Source organism: Protobothrops mucrosquamatus, unplaced genomic scaffold (genome assembly GCF_001527695.2).
Source record: "Protobothrops mucrosquamatus isolate PMUCROS unplaced genomic scaffold, P.Mucros_1.0 scaffold323, whole genome shotgun sequence".
NCBI classification, from domain to species: Eukaryota; Metazoa; Chordata; class Lepidosauria; order Squamata; family Viperidae; genus Protobothrops; species Protobothrops mucrosquamatus.
The window spans coordinates 35,344-38,664 of NW_015386662.1; the positions used below are offsets into that span (position 1 = coordinate 35,344).

Below are 3,321 nucleotides of genomic sequence, written 5' to 3' on the forward strand. Positions count from 1 at the left end.
CCTTAGAGATATGTTCTAGTTTAATTTATAGACTTTTGATTTCTAAGATAATGTTTAAATAATTATTTTCCTTGCATGCAAATTTGGTAAGTTGGAGATCTACTTTTATGAAATAAAATTGTACACTGTGTTATTTGTTTAGTAGAGACTATAGTACCTGTTAATAACGGGAAAAACATTTATTGATTTTTTTTCTTTAATTAACCTTTCTTTTATCTTTTTAGATTGAGAAAGGAGAACATTTCTTACAGCCACAGCTTGCACTGCAAATCTCATTTCCAAAGAATATTTCAGATGAAAACCAAATCCTTTACTTCACCAGGATATCATATTCAGAGGTAAATAGGCAATATATAAACAGACACTGCTCTGCAGTTCAAAATTAGACTTTGATTTCCACAACACAGGTCTTTGAATGAGTAAATGTTCCATGTGTTTCTTTCCATTGGTATTTATATGGGGGGAAATGGACTCTGCTTGGCTATTATAATAAATCAGATAAAATATGAAATGTTCTCTGGAATTATCTTCTAAAAAATCTTTGATTTATCTAATGTTATAATTTAGGTAAACAATTTGTCTCCTTCTCTATATAGTCTAAATCCAAAGAGATACATTATCTATATCAATAAGACATAACCATGGAAAACATGTGCCATGATACAAATCACTATTTGCCTTTAGTTTCCAGCATGGTTTGCCACATCAAAGAGGCTTCAGCAAACTGACTCCATCCAGTTATGTCAAACTACTATCATTGCAAGAAAAGAGATCTGCTGAACCTACTGATTGAGAATTATGGGTGTCATGTCTGGAATAATTGGATATATAACCTGGATGAAAGGAAAGGAAAGGAAAGGAAAGGAAAGGAAAGGAAAGGAAAGGAAAGGAAAGGAAAGGAAAGGAAAGGAATCCCTGCAAATTTTACTTCACTAGTCATTGATGACTATAGGGGGCAGCACTGTTCTTCAATTCAAGGCCATGAGCCAGCACTATCCAAAGACATTTCCATAGTCATGTGGCCCGCATGATGTCCTGGACTGCTGTTATCTTGCCACCGAAGTGGTACCTATTTATCTACTCATCCTTGCATGCTTTTGAACATGCAAGGTGGGCAGGAGCTAGGCAAGGACAGACACTCACCCCGTCGCAAAATGTGCACGTCTCGAATGCTTGGATCTTGGTCTCAAACCAAGATCCAAGTAAGGAGTTGTGGTATAATAATTAGATATTGAATTGAGGAAATAGGAATACAAACCACTTTGGCATTTGAGAGAGCCAAAAAGCTATAGTAATGAAGGTGTCAACCTGGCAGATAAGGAACCCAGGTTCAACATGGAGCTCACTGGATAATGGGCTCAGTCATTACCTTTCAGTCCAAACTACTTAACAGTGATAAAAAAAAAATAAAGGACATCCCTCAATGTGCACAAACGTCAACTCCAAGAAAAAAAAAAGTATGAATATAACAACTGAAAAAACTGAAATATTTCTGATATATTTTAATTTTGGCCAAGTTTTAAACTTTGTTTTAAAGTTACATATTATGCTCAATTTATCCTTTTGTATACTTTATATAAAGCTTTCTTATTAATTGCAAAATTAAATATATAAAGCACCAGAAATTGTGATGCTAAAAGAAAACAATAATTGCTAAAGTAGCCCAAAGCTGCTAGCAGAGGTTAAGAATTTGTGTACTCTGATCTGTAAAAATGAAGGTAGAGGGAACTAGTGATTTGTTCTCCCCCACAGCTCCTGTGTTTCTCAGTATTTTGATTGGCCTTCTGGCTCATTAGAAAAAGTGACTCTGAGAACAGCTGGAGGGCAGTAACTTTGGTGACAATCACCCTTTTTTCTAGCAGTTAAAGCATTCTGGCCAGAAAATAGTCAGGTGATATTATCTTTGGGAAAGACTTAGAGTTCTCTGTTAAAATTATTGCAAGATACTTATACAATTACATTTTTCTTTTTGTGATAGAATGCAAAATGCCAATCCAGCCACCCAAATGATTTGTTAAAGATTGATATGGGCAATCCATTCACAACATCAAGAATACAAGAACCTCTAAAAGATCCCAACATAGTATGTATACCTGATTTTATGGGTTTTTTAAATAGTTAATAATACATTTTAGTGTACAACATTAAGTTGGGATTGAATTGTGATCATATGAATATAATCATATGTATATTTTTATCTTTCTAAGAGCAATTATATGCAACTATAATATTCTTATTGCCAGAAATGTAATTGGAAATAATGTTTTTAAATCTATAACACAGACTTTTAAAATGTTTAGCTTTGGAAATTTGATTTTCACCATCTCTCCACATGAGGAGATTAAAAAATAACTTTCAGTCAATGTCCATAATGGTGTTTCAGTCAATCATCAATTAGAACAATTACCTATCATGAAAATATTGGTAGATGCCTGTTAATAAGGCTGCCATGTGATATTTTCACTGTCAGAGAAAAATAATTCACTCTAAGAGTGCCCCTTCCTGGACCTGAAGGTACTGTTCATGCCTCTGGATTTTTGCAATCTGCCCTTGACCATCCAAAATCTACAAAGGAATAGTGTAAGCATCTTGTATGCCCATGTTACACTGCTTTTCCATTAGTTGCAATGCTTCTGGGTTCAATTTAAGATGCTGGTTGTCACCTACAAAGTCCTTCATGTCATGGAACCAGATTATGTACAGTAGTGATTTTGGGTGGTGGTCCCAACAATGAAGACCTGGATGTTTTCCAAGGCCTAGGTATTGGGAGGCTAGGATTGGAAGGTTAAATCAGTTTTTCTCAACCTCAACAACTTTAAGATGTGTGGAGTTCAACTGTCGTCATTCTTTGGCCAGCATGGGAAATCATCTTAAGATTGTTAAGGTTGAGAAACAATGGGTTATATGGCCCGTTGAGTATTGTTTGTTATTTGTTTTGTTTCGGTTTATCCTCAGTAACCATTGTAGTTTTTCTTCTTTGCTAATATTTCTTCTAATTGTTTTAATATGTTGTAAGTGGCACCCAAAGGCACATTCACCAGATGTGTAGCCCTATATATTGATTAAACACATAACATTAGTAGAATGATCCTTACTAGGTTTAGAAACAGATTTTTATTTTATTTATTATAGCTTGCAGTGAGGGCCTTCCTGAATGCAAAATGATGAGTTTTCTGAACACTGAATGAACTTTACTGGTGTCACCATTGTTATTATCAGGACATTTCATATTTATTTCAGCATGACATAGAGAATGTGTCACGTTATCTAAAATTTTGCTATTTTGGGTAGTTATAGTTTGCAAATATATTAATGAGATGT

At 34.4% G+C, this 3,321-nt stretch overlaps 1 protein-coding gene across 1 annotated transcript in view; it reads left to right on the forward strand.

Moving 5' to 3' along the window:
* Positions 1-3,321, forward strand: part of ITGA1 (integrin subunit alpha 1) — a gene marked incomplete at its 5' end in the record, with an annotated part of 43,457 nt that overhangs the window by 33,568 nt on the left and 6,568 nt on the right. The window contains 2 exons of the mRNA XM_015815179.1: positions 225-338; positions 1,979-2,083. Of these exons, the coding sequence (XP_015670665.1) occupies positions 225-338; positions 1,979-2,083 (219 nt within the window). The remainder of the gene's footprint in view (positions 1-224; positions 339-1,978; positions 2,084-3,321) is intronic.